The sequence below is a fragment of the Chelonia mydas genome, chromosome 13 (assembly GCF_015237465.2).
Source record: "Chelonia mydas isolate rCheMyd1 chromosome 13, rCheMyd1.pri.v2, whole genome shotgun sequence".
NCBI classification, from domain to species: Eukaryota; Metazoa; Chordata; order Testudines; family Cheloniidae; genus Chelonia; species Chelonia mydas.
In genome coordinates this window covers 41,292,079-41,307,865 of record NC_051253.2, presented here as the reverse complement: position 1 = coordinate 41,307,865, position 15,787 = coordinate 41,292,079, and the positions used below count along the sequence as shown (strand labels likewise).

General features: G+C 49.1%; 2 protein-coding genes and 2 gene segments (V, D, J or C); all 4 read left to right on the top strand.

Annotated features, from left to right (window-relative positions):
• LOC119568001 overlaps positions 1-15,124 on the top strand; it is a 34,599-nt gene extending 19,475 nt beyond the window's left edge. The window contains 1 exon segment of the V gene segment in view: positions 14,311-15,124. Within this exon segment, the coding sequence occupies positions 14,311-14,774 (464 nt within the window).
• LOC102940154 (immunoglobulin epsilon heavy chain-like) overlaps positions 1-15,787 on the top strand; it is a 1,331,510-nt gene that overhangs the window by 125,538 nt on the left and 1,190,185 nt on the right. The gene's annotated exons all lie outside the window — the stretch shown is intronic.
• The window catches only part of LOC119568011, a 937,337-nt gene that overhangs the window by 113,462 nt on the left and 808,088 nt on the right, over positions 1-15,787 (top strand).
• The window catches only part of LOC102948108, an 883,083-nt gene that overhangs the window by 84,716 nt on the left and 782,580 nt on the right, over positions 1-15,787 (top strand). The gene's annotated exons all lie outside the window — the stretch shown is intronic.

The following is a 15,787-nucleotide window of genomic DNA, read 5'->3' as shown; positions in this document are numbered from 1 at the left end:
AGATAGATAGATAGATAGATAGATAGATAGATAGATAGATAGGTAGATAGATAGATAGATCACACAACTGCTTTCATTTAGTGGGGATATATTTTCAAATTAAATGGTGCAAAAGATAGTTTCTCGATCCACGTTGGACTCTCTAATCCACCTGCCATTAGATTTTTACAACTCTAGACTGTGTCACACACCTCCTAGATCACCTTTTATATTCTCCCCACCCCCTGGCCCATGCAAATGAGTTCCCCGGGGCCCTGTTCATAGCCCAGCCGCTGGCCGCTCACCCCGCACAGAGCCAGCGCTGGGTTTCAGCTTCCCGTCCCGCCTGGGGAACGAGCCGCCAGCCGCAGACATGACCCCCAGCCTGGCCATCGCCTTCCTCCTGCTGCTCCCAGCGGGTAAGGGTGGGATCTGCGCTGCCGCTAGGCGCCCTGTAGGGCATGTTCCCTAACAGCTGCGCTTCCCCGGGAATCACCGCAATATTTCCCCTTTATTTCCTATTCTTCAGGTGTCTATTCCCAGGTCAGCCTGGTGGAGTCCGGTGGGGGAATCAAGAAGCCCGGGGAGACCCTCAGACTGACCTGCACCGTGTCCGGATTCTCTCTCACGAGCTACGATATGCACTGGGCCCGCCAGCCAGCGGGGAAGGGGCTGGAATGGGTCGGAGCCATGTGGAGGGGTGGAGGCACTGCTTACAGCGATGCTCTCAAAAGTCGCCTCACCATCACCAGAGACACCTCCAAAAGCCAAGTGTTCCTGCAACTGACCGGCCTGCAGCCCGCAGACACCTCGGTGTATTACTGTGCCAGAGACACACAGTGAGGGGAAACCGATCAGAGCCCGCACTAAAACTAACCGTGCAGAGAGCCAGCCTGCCTGTGAGAGCCACCGGGAGCAGCAGCTGCCAGCACCGCGCTCTCTCTGCTTGGTTGGTTGTTCGCTTCCTCCAGGCTCCCTAGCAAGTTCCCATCACTGGGGATTTAAATCGCACATCACCCAAAGCCAAAGAGAGAATGAGAGAACTCCCAAGGCTGGCAGTGAAATCAGGAGTCACATCTCCTGCTCTACCGTTTCATCTGCCATTCCGCTGAGAATTGAAGTGGGGAATCTCCACTGACACTCTCGCTGCAACAAGTAGACAGTTCTTCCCGACCACATCTGAGAATAGAAATCAAGAGCCTTTTTATCTCCTGCTGGCTGTAGAATCTAGACCCAGAGTTGCACAGGTCTCAGACCCAATCGCTCTGTTGTGTGGATCACAACGTGTGTGTCATTAGCAGAACAGCACACTTATTCAGAGCTACGAGCTAACGCGGCATGGTGGCTCTATGCCGGCAAGGCGGGGAGCAGGTTGCATCTCTTCCCCCTCAGCCTGTTCCTTGATAATTTAGTGTGGGTGAAATTACCCCTCTGGGGCTGGCCCAAAACAAGGGGCTATGCACCTGCAGAGCTCAACTTTCTCATCCCTTGTTCTGTCATTTGTACAGGCACCAACTTTCTCTGAAAGTGGATACTATTTTCATAAGCGTTTTATGTGTATTAAATGTTGGGTGCCCAACATAGAATTCCTGCAGGGGCTTTCTCATGAGAAATTATGACACACCCAGACTCTGAAAGCCAATCTCCTTTGAAGGCCCCTCACATTCAACAATTAAAAATTGAGGCAGCTAAAACAATTAGTTATTTTTTTTATAATCTTGGCGCATGGGCACACTAAGCAAATTCATATTTCAATGATAAAGGCCTAAAAGTTCTCTGCTAAGGATAAAGACAGCAAGGAGTCTGGTAGCACCTTAAAGTCTAACAGATTTATTTGGGCATAAGCTTTCATGGGTAAAAAACCCACTTCTTCAGCAAAAGCTTATGCCCAAATAAATCTATTGGCCTGGTCTACACTACGAGTTTATGTCGAATTTAGCAGCACTAAATTAAATTAACCCTGCACCCGTCCACACAACAAAGCCATTTCTGTCAACATAAAGGGCTCTTAAAATCGATTTCTGTACTCCTCCCCAACGAGGGGATTAGCGCTGAAATCGATATCACCATTTCGAATTAGGGTTGGTGTGGATGCAATTCGACGGTATTGGCCTCCAGGAGCTCTCCCACAGTGCACCATTGTGACCGCTCTGGACAGCACTCTCAACTCAGATGCACTGGCCAGGTGTACAGAAAAAGCCCGGGGAACTTTTGAATCTCATTTCCTGTTTGGCCAGGCGAGCTCATCAGCACAGGTGACCATGCAGAGCTCATCAGCACAGGTAATCATGCAGTCCCAGAATCGAAAAAGAGCTCCAGCATGGACCCAACGGGAGGTACTGGATCTGATTGCTGTATGGGGAGATGAATCCATGCTATAAGAACTCCGTTCCAACAGACTAACTGTCAAAACATTTCAAAAAATCTCCAAGGCCATGTTGGACAGAGGCTACAGCAGGGACGCAACACAGTGCCAGGTGAAACGTAGGGAGCTCAGACAAGCGTTCCAGAAAACCAAAGAATCAAACGGATGCTCCGGGACAGAGCCCCAGACATGCCTCTTCAACGCTGAGCTGCATGCAATTCTGCAGGGGGCCACCACCACTAACCCACCCCTGTCCGTGGACTCTGATGATGGGGTACTCTCCACCATGACTGAGGATTTTGGGGATGGGGAAGATGAGGAGGAGGAGGACGAGCTTGAGCAGAGCACACAGAACACCGTTCTCCCTGATAGCCAGGATCTTTTTATCACCCTGACTGAAATACCCTCCCAACCCAACGAAGCCGGAGAAGGGACCTCTGGTGAGTGTACCTTTTTAAATATAATGCATGTTTTAAAAGCAAGCGTTTTTTAATGCTTAAGTAGCCCTGAGGACTTGGGATGCATTCGTGGCCAGTACTGCTACTGGAAAAGTCTGTCAACATGTCTGGGGATGGAGCGGAAATCCTCCAGGGACATCTCCATGAAGCTCTCCTGGAGGTACTCTAAAAGCCTTTGCAGAAGGTTTCTGGGGAGAGCAGCCTTATTCCGTCCTCCATGGTAGGACACTTTACCACGCCATGCTAGTAGCAAGTAATCTGGTTTCACTGCATGACAAAGCCTGGCAGCGTATGGTCCCGGTGTTTGCCGGCATTCAAGCAACATCCGTTCTTTATCTCTCTGTGTTATCCTCATGAGAGTGATATTGTTCATGGTAACCTGGTTGAAATAGGGGAATTTTATTAAGGGGACATTCAGAGGTACTGGGCTGTTTACCTATGGCTGAAAAGAAATCCTCCCCACAGTTAGCCACGCGGGGGGGAGGGGCATTGGCGCTGAGCTGTTTGCGTCTGGCTAGCAGGGATCTTCCCTGATACCAGCCACACGGTGGTGGGAGGGGTAAAGCGATCATCCCAGAGAATTGGATGGGGGAGGTAGTCTGGTTTCTGCTGCTGCACGTTAACAGGAAAACCGCAGCACTAAATGGACATGCTCCGGCATCTGGTGGAGGTTCAGGAACGGCATCAGGATCAAAGACTGCTGCTGCAGCCCCTGCTTAACCACTCTCCCTCCTCCCCAAGTTCCATGGCCTCCTCACCCAGACGCCCAAGAACGCGGGGGTGAGAGGGAGCCTCCGGGCACCCAACCACTCCACCCCAATGGACAGCCCAAACAACAGAAGGCTGTCATTCAACGAGTTTTGAAGTGGCCGTTTCCTTCCCTCCTACCCTCTTCCCACACCCCACCCAGGCTACCTTGTGAGTTATCTCCCTATTTTTATAATCAATTAATAAAGAATACATGGTTTTTAAATGATAGTGACTTTATTTCCTTTGCAAGCAAGCTGTGATCAAAGAGGGGAGGGCGGGTTGTTTACAGGGAATTAGAGTCAACCAAGGGGGCAGGTTTTCATCAAGGAGTGATGATGCGCAGTGCTTCCTGCTGTGCTCTTTGAATCGCCTTGGTGTCTGGTTGCAAGTATTCAGCAGTCAGATGATTTGCTTCAACCTCCCACCCCACCATAAAGATCTCCCCCTTACTCTCACAGAGATTGTGGAGCGCACAGCAAGCAGCAATAACAATGGGAATATTGGTTTCGCTGACGTCTGATCGAGTCAGTAAACTGCACCAGCGACCCTTTAAACGTCCAAATGCACACTCTACCACCATTCTACACTTGCTCAGCCGATAGTTGAACAGCTCCTTACTACTGTTCAGGGTGCCTGTGTATGGCTTCATGAGCCAGGGCATTAAGGGGTAGGCTGTGTCCCCAAGAATAACTATAGGCATTTCAACATCCCCAACAGTTATTTTCTGGTCTGGGAAGTAAATCCCTTCCTGCAGCCATTTAAACAGACCAGAGTTCCTGAAGACGCAAGCGTCATTAATCTTTCCCGGCCATCCCACATTGATGTTGGTGAAACGTCCCTTGTGATCCACCAGTGCTTGCAGCACCATTGAAAAGTGCCCCTGGCGGTTTATGTACTGGCTGCCTTGGTGATCCGGTCCCAAGATAGGGATATGCGTTCCATCTATCGCCCCACCACAGTTAGGGAATCCCATTGCAGCAAAGCCATCTAGTATGACCTGCACATTTCCCAGAATCACTACCTTTGATAGCAGCAGCTCAATGATTGCCTTGGCTACTTGCATCACAGCAACCCCCACAGTAGATTTGCCCACTCCAAATTGATTCCTGACTGACTGGTAGCTGTCTGGCGTTGCAAGCTTTCACAGGGCTATTGCCACTTGCTTCTCAACTGTGAGGGCTGCTTTTGTCTTGGTATTCTGGCACTTCAGGGCCAGGGAAAGCAAGTCACAAAGTTCCATGAAAGTGCCCTTATGCATGCAAATGTTTTGGACGCACTGGGAATGATCCCAGACCTACTACACTATGAGGTCCCACTAATCTGTGCTTTTTGCCGGGCCCAGAATCAGCTTTCCACGGCATGAGCCTGCCCCATTAACACCATGATCTCCAAATTGCCAGGGACCATGGTTTTAGAGAAATCTGTGTTCATGTCCTCATCACTGTGCTTCTGTTGCCTCCTCACCTGGTTTTTCAGGTGCTGGTTCTGCATAAACTGCACGATAATGCATGAGGTGTTTACAATGGTCATAACTTCTGTGGTGAGCTGAACGGGCTCCATGCTTGCCATGCAATGGCGTCTGCTCAGGCAATCCAGGGAAAAGGGTGCAAAATGATTGTCTGCTGTTGCTTTCACAGAGGGAGGGCTGACTGATGACATTTACCCATAACCACCCGTGACAAATTTTTGGCCCCATCAGGCATTGGGAGCTCAGCCCAGAATTCAAATGGGCAGCAGGGACCATGGGAACTGCGGGATAGCTGCCCACAGTGCACCGCTCCCAATGTCGACGCTTCCATGGTACTGCCACCGAATTAACGTGCTTAGTGTGGGTGCATGCACTTGACTTTATACAATCTGTTCCCAAAAATCAACTTCTGTGAAATCGGAGTAATTTCATAGTGTAGACAAAGCCTTATTAGTTTTTAAGGTGCCAGAGGATTCCTCATTGTTTTTGTGGATACAGACTAACATGGCTACCCCTCTGATACTTGTCACTCTGCTGAGGATGTTATCTTAACAATTTACCATCTCGCTGATCAGTTTAACAGGCAGTGTGTTATGGACAAAGTCACTCAGCCAGAGCCAGATCTCTGGATAAATCACTCTCCTATTTGAGCTCTGAGTTGGGGATTTCAAGTCAAGCAGAGGATGAATTTATCAGCCCCTTACAAAAAGCCAGTGTATGCAAACGCGGTGACTCAGCTCCCTGCGTAAAACCCTGCCATTCCCCAGACCCTGCAACACTAGCACTGAAAAGCCACAGCCCTGAGCCGCAGCAGTCATCTCCCCAGAACACCCGACACGGGCAGAGACACGAGACGTTGGCGTCTCTCTCTGGCAGAGCTCAGAGGTGATTTACTCCCCAGCAAGAGCGGGGCATCCCCAGGTTTCTTCTCCAGCAGAATCGTCTGATGCCTGACGTGTCCTTATTTGCAGGTGTCCCGTCACAGGTGCAGCTGGTGGAGTCCGGAGGGGATGTGAAGAAGCCCGGAGCCTCTCTCCGCCTCTCCTGCAAAGCCTGCGGGTTCCCTTCACGGATTAGTTCATGGAGTGGGTCTGTCAGGCTCTCGGGAAGGGCTGGAGTGGGTCGCCCGTATCAGCAGCGGCAGCGGGACTAGCACATGGGAGGCTGATGCAGCCAAAGGGCGATTCACCATCTCCAGGGACAATCCCAGCAACCTGCTGTGTCTGCAGCTGACCGGCCTGAGAGCCGAGGACACCGCCCGCTATCGCTGTGCCAGACACACCCCCTGCACAGTGAGGGGAAGCCGGTCTGAGCTCAGACAAAAACCTCCTGTGGCGGTTCCCAGAGAAAGTCCCGGCTGGTTTGATGCTGCCAATCCGCGCGCTGGGAGCTCACAGGAGAAAGCAATTTCCTCCGTTTGAAATGGGGGAAACGAACCCGGCTGTACAGTCAGATCTAGATCCACGGGAGGCGGAGACACCGGGAACCGGGTGTCCCGCACTGGGCGTGTTGGGGATTCACTCGGTCCCAGATATTCTATTGCAGACACTGATATGGGTTCAAAGGAATTATTATCTGTCCAAGAGAACTCCAGATATTCCCATGTTCGCCTCTCAGTTCCCGTGTGAGGATGGAAAGCAGCATAGGTGAAAACACAAACCCTGGCATCTGTAAAGGGAACCGAATCCCTATTCGTCAATGTGAGAGAGCTGTGTGGGACATGTTTAAGATGTTACACATGTATTCCACTCCCTGCCCTGTACATTGTCTCACTCCGATTAACCTCATCAATGAACTGGTCTCCAAACAGCCTGAGAGCCTAGTACCATGGCGCATTGTGGATTCAATTATCCATCCTTACCGTCTGAGCACCACTCAGTAAAACCGGCTATTTAACATTCCCTTGTTTCCCCATACGCCCCCCCACCCCACCTATCCACCCATCCACAGTCATCCTTCCTATCTAATCTAATCTATCTATCTATCCCCACTCACGGTGCTCAGCCAGAGGAACCTCTCTCTTATATGAAGGGGTCTCTATGCAAATCAAGAGCTAATCACCATGTTCAAATCCTGCCACGTCTCTGGCCCTGCAGCTCCTCCCAGAAGAAGGCGCAGGTTTTTCCACACTCTCACTTTCACTCTTCCCCTCGGAATTTCTTACACAAAACCCAGGAAGATGAGAGTTTGGCTGAACTTAATTCTCACTCTGTCAGTTCTCCCAGGTAACTATTAAAGAACAAAGTGTACTCCCCTCCGGGTTCCTGAGCGTGATAGAATCGGGGGTCTAAAGAAATCTCTATTTTCAGCGGCCAGGCTGCGGGTCCTGCTGGTGGAGTCCGGAGGGGTTGTGAAAAAGCCTGGAGCCTTCGGGTTCACCGTCTGCAGTTATCTCATGGATTGGATGGATCCGTCTGGCCCCCGGGAAGGGGCTGGAGAGAACAATGGGGTTTGCATCACACCCAGTGGATGGAGCGAATTCCACATGGGGACAAATCCTCAGCCAGTGTAAAGTCACACAGCCGCTTTCACTAGGTTCGAGTTACTCTCGATTTACACCCGTGAGGATCTGGCCCTTTAAGCAAAAGGGGATGTTTAGCACATTAACGCCACAGAGGGTGATTTTTAGTACATTATAACCGGTGTGGGGCCCCTCACCTTGGCATCTCCGCCCGTCACAAGCGCTTATTGCCTTTATCCCCACAAGGCCGTCGTGAGGCCGGGGAACTGCACAGACAGCTGCAGCGGCACAGGAGCTAGCAAACAGAGCTGTAAACAGGGGAGTTTGAGTGGGAGTTCTGTTGGAGGAGAAGGTATTTGTGTGTGCTTGGTTTTGTATTGGTAGTATTTGTATGTGTAGAGGCTTGTAGGGGCTTTGTGCTGGGAGAGAAGCTGAGCCCTGATTAGGGGGCGGGGCTTCACTGACTAGGGGTCCTATAAAGGTAGCAGCCAGTCAGGCAGCGGCACAGACAGCTGCAGCGGCACAGGAGCTAGCAAACAGAGCTGTAGACAGGGGAGTTTGTCTTGTGGTGCTCGTGTGGGGTTTGGTTTTGCTGTGGGTGGTGGTGTTTTGGTGTGGTCTGTGTTTCCCAGATTAACAGGATTTAGGTGGAAAGGATATGACAGATACAGAGGTGGCAGTGGGAGTGACCCATGTAGCAGATGACACAATGAAGATGACTGGATGTGGAAGCTGTGGTATGTACATGATCCTGGAGGGGGCACCTGGTAAGAGTTTTGTCTGCATGAAGTGCCGTCTGATAGAGCTGATGGAGGAAAAGATCCGAGGTTTGGAGATGCAGGTGGAAAGTCTGGTAGAGTTTAGGAAAGGGTTTGAGCAGATTATGGAGCAAAGACATGAGGTATCTGAAGGGAAAAGCTCAGACTTGCAGATGGAACCAGGACTAGGGAATTCTGAGGGGAGACTGGGTGAGGAAAGTGGTCAGTGGAAGCATGTGACTAAAAGAACTAGGCAGAGGAAAAGGCGGGCTAGTGAAGGAGAAATAGAGCTTAAGAATAGGTTTGCAGAGTTGGAAAATGAAGAAGGGGCTCAGCAGGTAGTCACTGAAGGTGACAGGGCAAGGAAGAAGAGAAGAGAGGTTAGTCCTATAGGAAAAGGGGAAGAGTTAATGGAGATTACACCAAATATGAGCCCCAGGAGGATACAGGATGGGTTAAAAAGGATTACAAGGGAGAATGGGAATGGAAAGAACTTGCAGCCAGAGGGAACAGGGGATAGACTGGAGAATAGCACCGTCACTAGGAAAAGGCAGGTCTATGTGATTGGGGACTCTTTACTGAGAAGAATAGATAGGCCTGTAACCAGAGCTGATCCAGAAAATAGGAGGGTGTGCTGTCTTCCGGGTGCTAAGATACGGGATGTAGACCTGAGGTTGAAAAGGATTCTAAAGGGAGCGGGAAAGAATCCCCTAATTATCCTTCATGTGGGAACAAATCATACGGCTAGATTCTCGCTGGAAAGTATTAAGGGAGACTATGCTAGGCTGGGGAGGACGCTTAAGGAAATTGAGGCTCAGGTGATCTTTAGTGGGATTTTGCCTGTTCCTAGAGAAGGGCAACAAAGGTGTGACAAGATTATGACTATCAATAGATGGCTTAGGCAGTGGTGCTATAAGGAGGGCTTTGGGATGTATGGCCATTGGGAGGCATTCATGGATAGAGGACAGTTCTCTCGGGATGGACTTCATCTGAGTAGGGAAGGAAATAGACTTCTAGGATGGAGGCTGGCACAACTGATTAAGAGAGCTTTAAACTAGGAATTTGGGGGAGATGGTTGGGAGATGTCCAGGTAATCTCCACGCCAGAATTCAGCATAGAGTGGAAAGAAAATGAAGTAAGAGTGGATACAGCTGTAGGTAGGAGAAAGGGCAGTGTAGATACAAGTCTAATAGGTTATACTGGTAGTAAAATAACCGTGCCTAATAGGGTACAGAATGTGAGTGAGGCTAAACAGCAAAAATTAAGATGTTTGTACACTAATGCAAGGAGCCTAGGTAACAAAATGGAGGAACTAGAGTTACTGGTGCAGGAAGTGAAACCAGATATCATAGGTATAACAGAGACCTGGTGGAATAGTAGTCATGACTGGGCTACAGGTATTGAAGGGTATGTGCTGTTTAGGAAAGACCGAAATAAAGGTAAAGGTGGTGGAGTAGCACTGTATATCAATGATAAGATAGAATGTAAAGAAATAAGAAGCGATGAAATGGGTATGACTGAGTCTGTCTGGGCAAAAATTAAATTGGGGAAGAAAACTATTAGAGCCTCCCCTGGGATAGTGCTTGGGGTGTGCTATAGACCGCCGGGATCTAATTTGGATATGGATAGAGCCCTTTTTAATGTTTTTAATAAAGTAAATACTAATGGAAACTGTGTGATCATGGGAGACTTTAACTTCCCAGATATAGACTGGAGGACGAGTGCTAGTAATAATAATAGGGCTCAGATTTTCCTAGATGCGATAGCTGATGGATTCCTTCAGCAAGTAGTTGCTGAACCGACTAGAGGGGATGCCATTTTAGATTTGGTCTTGGTGAGTAATGAGGACCTCATAGAGGAAATGGTTGTAGGGGATAATCTTGGCTCAAGTGATCATGAGCTAATTCAGTTCAAACTGAATGGAAGGATTAACAAAAATAAATCTGCGACTAGGGTTTTTGATTTCAAAAGGGCTGACTTTCAAAAATTAAGGAAATTAGTTAGGGAAGTGGATTGGACTGAAGAATTTATGGGTTTAAAGGTAGAGCAGGCCTGGGATTATTTTAAATTAAAGCTGCAGAAGCTGTCGGAAGCCTGCATCCCAAGAAAGGGGAAAAAATTCATAGGCAGGAGTTGTAGACCAAGCTGGATGAGCAAGCATCTTAGAGAGGTAATTAAGAAAAAGCAGAAAGCATATAGGGAGTGGAAGAAGGGAGGGATCAGTAAGGCAAGCTACCTTATTGAGGTCAGAATATGTAGGGATAAAGTGAGACAGGCTAAAAGTCAAGTAGAGTTGGACCTTGCAAAGGGAATTAAAACCAATAGTAAAAGGTTCTATAGTCATATAAATAGGAAGAAAACAAAGAAAGAGGAAGTGGGACCGCTAAAAACTGAGGATGGAGTGGAGGTCAAGGATAATCTAGGCATGGCCCAATATCTAAACAAATACTTTGCCTCAGTCTTTAATAAGACTAAAGAGGATCTTAGGGATAATGGTAGCATGATAAATGGGAATGAGGATATGGAGGTAGACATCACCATATCTGAGGTAGAAGCGAAACTCAAACAGCTTAATGGGACTAAATCGGGGGGCCCAGATAATCTTCATCCAAGAATATTAAAGGAATTGGCACAAGAAATTGCAAGCCCATTAGCAAGAATTTTTAATGAATCTGTAAACTCAGGGGTTGTACCGTATGATTGGAGAATTGCTAACATAGTTCCTATTTTTAAGAAAGGGGAAAAAAGTGATCCAAGTAATTATAGGCCTGTTAGTTTGACATCTGTAGTATGCAAGGTCTTGGAAAAAATTTTGAAGGAGAAGGTAGTTAAGGACATTGAAATCAATGGTAAATGGGACAAAATACAACATGGTTTTACAAAAGGTAGATCGTGCCAAACCAACCTGATCTCCTTCTTTGAGAAAGTAACAGATTTTTTAGATAAAGGAAACGCAGTGGATCTAATTTACTTAGATTTTAGTAAGGCGTTTGATACGGTGCCACATGGGGAATTGTTAGTTAAATTGGATAAGATGGGCATCAATAGGAAAATTGAAAGGTGGATAGGGAATTGGTTAAAGGGGAGACTACAACGGGTCCTACTGAAAGGTGAACTGTCAAGTTGGAGGGAGGTTACCAGTGGAGTTCCTCAGGGATCGGTTTTGGGACCAATCTTATTTAATCTTTTTATTACTGACCTGGGCACAAAAAGTGGGAGTGTGCTAATAAAGTTTGCAGATGATACAAAGCTGGGAGGTATTGCTAATTTAGAGAAGGATAGGGATACCCTACAGGAGGATCTGGATGACCTTGTAAACTGGAGTAATAGGAATAGGATGAAATTTAATAGTGAGAAGTGTAAGGTCATGCATTTAGGGATTAATAACAAGAATTTTAGTTATAAGCTAGGGACGCATCAACTAGAAGTAACGGAGGAGGAAAAGGACCTTGGAGTATTGGTTGATCATAGGATGACTATGAGCTGCCAATGTGATATGGCTGCGAAAAAAGCTAATGTCGTCTTGGGATGCATCAGGAGAGGTATTTCCAGTAGGGATAAGGAGGTCTTAGTACCGTTATATAAGGCACTGGTGAGACCTCACCTGGAGTACTGTGTGCAGTTCTGGTCTCCCATGTTTAAGAAGGATGAATTCAAACTGGAACAGGTACAGAGAAGGGCTACTAGGATGATCCGAGGAATGGAAAACTTGTCTTATGAAAGGAGACTCAGGGAGCTTGGCTTGTTTAGCCTAACTAAAAGAAGGTTGAGGGGAGATATGATTGCTCTCTATAAATATATCAGAGGGATAAATACCAGAGAGGGAGAGGAATTATTTAAACTCAGTACCAATGTGGACACAAGAACAAATGGATATAAACTGGCCACTAGGAAATTTAGATTAGAAATTAGACGAAGGTTTCTAACCATCAGAGGAGTGAAGTTTTGGAATAGCCTACCGAGGGAAGTAGTGGGGGCAAAAGATCTATCTTGCTTTAAGATTAAACTCGATAAGTTTATGGAGGAGATGGTATGATGGGATAACATGGCTTTGGTAATTAAATATTCATGGTAAATAGGCCCAATGGCCTGTGATGGGTTTTAGATGGGGTAAGATCCAAGTTACCTGGGAAAGAATTTTCTGTAGTATCTGGCTGATGAATCTTGCCCATATGCTCAGGGTTTAGCTGATCGCCATATTTGGGGTCGGGAAGGAATTTTCCTCCAGGGCAGATTGGAAGGCCCTGGAGGTTTTTCGCCTTCCTCTGTAGCATGGGGCACGGATCACTTGCTGGAGGATTCTCTGCTCCTTGAGGTCTTTAAACTACAATTTGAGGACTTCAATAGCACAGATATAGGTGTGAGGTTTTTTTGTGGGAGTGGTGGGTGAAATTCTGTGGCCTGCATTGTGCAGGAGGTCAGACTAGATGATCATAATGGTCCCTTCTGACCTAAATATCTATGAATCTATGAATCTAAACTATCACAGCCCCTGGTTCAAAGAGGAGGGACGGACGCCGGGACATGCAAATGGGCAATGCAGAGTCCGGGTGGGGCTGTGGGGCATAGATTACCCTGCGCCCGACTGAGCCCCACTGACAGAGCCTGGGAATATGGGCACAGCTGCAACTTTCCAAAGGGACTGAGGGATTCTTTTCACCCCACTGACATCTGTAAATCAAAGCCCTGAGTCTCAGCTGGTACGAATGGGTGTTGCTGAGACACCCCGACCCACAATAAATGTCTGAAATTTCATAATTTCACCATGGAGATAAAAGACCCCGCCCCTCAGCCCTTGATGACATCACTCAGCCCAGCTCTGGTCCTCAGGCTAATGGGGACAGTCACGTTGTGACGCAGCAGGGAGGGGGGGAGTGTTGACCTGGGAATGTGGCAGGGGAGTTTCAATGGGAGACCTGAGAGCCTGTCACCTGAGCAAGGAGGGGGAGGGGGACGTAACACCTCTGCCCAGGAATGTGATCAGAGGCTGCAGAAGGGAGCCTGGTGGGGGGTAGGGGGGTTAGTTTCAGTTTGGTGCTGGGTGGAGGAATGCAGGGAACCCCAGGGCTGGGGTCTAAGCTCCCTGCTCCCCCAGAAGGACTTGACTGAGAGGTCCTGGGGGTACCCACAAGCTCTGTTTTAGACTGTGTTCCTATTGTCCAATAAACCTTCCGTTTTACTGTCTGGCTGAGAGTCTCAGTGAATCCCAGGAAGAGGGGTGCAGGCCCCGGACTCCCCCACACTCCATGACACACATGACCAAGGGTTCTAAGATCGGGGTCACTGCAATTGCAGACAGAGGCTGAGGCAGAGGGAGAAAAAGACCCCGGGCTGGAGAGAGACCAGAACGCGGCTTCTACTGAACAACATAGAGCCCAGTGCTCACTTCATCCTTCCGTGAAAGTCCCATCCTAGATTAGGCAACCCCTGAATTTTAACTGCCAGGATTTCCATTGTTATAAACAAGCGTGCCTCAGTTTCCTCTTGGACCCAGAGAGTCTCACATGCACCGCCCCCGTTCTCCTGCCAAATATTTTTCTCTCCAACACTCTGATCCCAAGGGCATGAAGAACAAGGGGTGTCCTGCACTGAACCACCCGAAACATGCTCTGTCAGGCCATAAGATGGTGTTGAGGGGTGAGAGATCACTTCAGTCCTCCCTGGGATAACAGTATCATCAGGATCCGGCCGCTCAGGGGCTGCACAGCACAGAGGAAGGGACCGTCTGCACCGATAGTTAATCACTCAAAATAGTAAGGGTAAGAGTGTGTGTCTCTTATAAGGAGCGGGACATGCAAATGCGGGAGTTAGTTTCCTGTTTAAATGTGTCGCTCTCCCTGCCCAGGCTGCAGCCGGAGACACAATCCGCAGCCCCCTGGGTCGGTGCAGTGACCAGCCAGTCCCCTGAGAACTTTCCCCTCCAGCACCCGGGAAAATGCGATTTTTGCTCCTTTTATTTTTCGCTGCAGCAGCTTTGGAAGGTATTTTCCTCCTCTGAATAACTGACAAAGTTAGAATAGTTTCTTACCTCTGCTTTTATATCGATATTAACAACCTCTCTTTATTCCCAGGTGTCCGGTCCCAGACGCTGGTGGAGTCCGGAGGGGGTGTGAAGAAGCCCGGAGACTCTCTCCGCCTCTCCTGCAAAGCCTCCGGCTTCACCTTCAGCAGCTACCACATGGACTGGGTCCGACAGGCTCCCGGGAAGGGGCTGGAGTGGGTGGCTGAGATTAACACTGGTGGATCGAGCCAGTGGTATTCCCCAGCTGTTCAAGGGCGATTCACCATCTCCAGGGATAACGCCAAGAGTGAGCTGTATCTGCAGATGACCGGCCTGAAGCCCGAGGACACCGCCCGCTATTACTGTGCGAGACACAGTGAGAGTAAAACGGTCGATGCTGATACCAAAACCAGAGCTGCGGGACTTCCCGCGCCGGCCGCATGGGGGCAGCAACGACACAAGCCAAACTCTCCTGTCTGGGCCGCGGGCGGGGGAAGGGCCGTCAGGACTGAAACCTCCGACATCACGGGTTAACTCTTTCGTGTCCTGACTCCGTCCCCCCTCCCGGTGCATTGCGGAGCGCTGCTCGCCTCACGCAAACGGCTCTTCTCGCGGGAGTGAACGGGGGATCTCCAGCGAGCCAAGCAACGAGCCATTGGCCCCTTCTCCATCCGGCTAAACCTGCCGGGGACTGTTTCCCTCTGGTCCCCGCACAGCTCCCTGGAGCCGGGCACTGCTGGGAAGGGGGTGCAGTCCCAACTCTCTCCCAGCGCCAGCGGGTCCCAGCCCCATGGGACCCCGTGAACCGGACCCTTCCCCCCCCAGCCCGCTGCTCAGCTGAGATTCGCCCTGACTTATGACTATTTATATTTATTTGTTTCCTTTATAACAAACAAACGAAAAAGACCCAGCTGCGGACACCGCCACCTGTCACTGCGCCAGAGACACAGTGACCAGAGCACAGCAGGGCCGGTACCAAAAGGGGAAGTGGCTTCTCAGCAGTGCAGAGATGCTGGGTACCGTGGCATTGGTAGGATAGCAGCTCCCCGGCTCAATGTCTACAGATACACTAGCCCATGTATGCCCATGACAATGGACCACCCAAGACAACCACCAGACTTTCTCTTCCCTTCTCACCTAGACAAAGACACCCCCTCTCTGACCCCTCTTTTATACACTGATAGAAACAACTTAGGTATTGCCCCTCTAACATTGTTAGTTACCACCCTTTACCTTGTAGAGGTTGCTTCTATTGAAACATCTCAATCCATCCCCCTGTCTGTCATACTGACCGGATCTTTAAGAGGGGTGAGTGTGTTCTTGTCAGGGCCAGCTCAAGGCACCAGCTTTCCAAGCAGGTGCTTGGGGCAGCATTCATAACCTTGTATCGGGGTGTTCTGGAACTACCCTTAAGGAATGTGTTGACGTGAATACTTAGTGCATAGGAATGCTTCTGTTTTTGTAGCGCCAGCCCTGTCCTTGCCCAGATGATGCACTGGGTAGCTAGCCTGCAAGCCGGCATCTGCTTTCTAACAGACCCTGACTTT